This window comes from Cystoisospora suis (assembly GCF_002600585.1).
Source record: "Cystoisospora suis strain Wien I chromosome Unknown contig_10643, whole genome shotgun sequence".
Classification (NCBI taxonomy): Eukaryota; Apicomplexa; class Conoidasida; order Eucoccidiorida; family Sarcocystidae; genus Cystoisospora; species Cystoisospora suis.
This window is the reverse complement of record NW_027163415.1, coordinates 394-1,508: the sequence shown is the minus strand read 5'-3', so window position 1 is coordinate 1,508 and position 1,115 is coordinate 394. Positions and strand designations below refer to the sequence as shown.

Here is a 1,115-nt window from a genome sequence, read left to right as displayed (position 1 = left end):
AAAGGAGAAGGATGCAAGGACGTGAAAGATGAAAAGGGGGGATACAGAGGAAGACCACCAAATAACGAGACGAAGAGGCTGGCCTGTCGGAAAGGAAGAAAGCGTAAAACGACTTACGCTCGGGACACGCGGGCGCCGTGGAGGGTGAGCCCCTTGTACCCGCGGCGCGTACTCAGGGCAACCTGCGGGTGGCATAACGTAAGAACCGGCGCAACAACGCGCGCCGATAACGCACAATCTGAGGGAAACCAGAGAATCCGAGCCTCCAGTCCCTTCTGGGAAGAGATTGACACAAACACAGCAAGGCAACACAAACGGGGAAGTGGGAAATCCGAGGAGCCAGAGCGTGGAGAGACTCGCAGGAGTCTTTCCGGGAGCCAAAAAGGGATGGAGGAGTAAAATACCACTAACTAACAAAGATAGTTGGCTAACTGGGGGTACAAGTGTGGAGGAAGGGAAGGAAACGGACACAAACGGGAAGGAAACGAACCGGCTGCTAACGGCCGCGAGGTCCGAGAGACGGAACGCAACGACCAAAGGACGGGAAAACGAATTTGGAACACCCTCTAAGGCAAGACGCGAAAAGGAAACACTACGAACTAGCGACCACAGCAAAAGATTCAAAGAAAAAAACCCCACTAAGTGGAAGAAACTAGAGGAAACGTGGTGGAGTGAGCGGCGACGAGGCACGGGCGCGTGGAAAGCACACCGCGCACGCCGTCGCAACACGGGAGGAACACACCAGAAAAGGATACACAAGCTACGGAGTAAGTTGTCAGCAAGGGCGAGTATTCGCGGGCGACGTTCCATGGGAATCTCAGGGCAAGGTCTTTGACAGATGGCTCAGGGAAGGATCCAATCCCGCCTCAACCGGGAAAGGATCCCAAGCGCGCAAAGCGCCGAAGCTCAGACTAGCGGGGAAATCCGGGGAAGTTCCACCACGAAGGCGGGCACACAGACAGACGAAGAAGAAAGGAAGCATTCTACGAAAGGTAGAACGAAACAAACTACTCTTCTCTCTTAAGAGGGTGAGATCTTCTAAGAGAAAGAGAAGTGAGAGAAAGAGTGGGCGACGTACCTTCACGCGGGCGTCGCGCTCGGACTTCAACATGGCG

General features: G+C 54.5%; 1 protein-coding gene across 1 annotated transcript; it reads right to left on the bottom strand.

Annotated features, from left to right (window-relative positions):
• Nucleotides 1–18: 18 nt before the first annotated feature.
• CSUI_011294 (uncharacterized protein) lies at nucleotides 19–1,115 on the bottom strand (the record flags this gene model as incomplete). Its single annotated transcript, XM_068071394.1, has 2 exons — nucleotides 19–275; nucleotides 1,079–1,115. Coding segments are annotated over 2 exons (294 nt in total), but the record flags the coding sequence as incomplete, so codon positions are not given.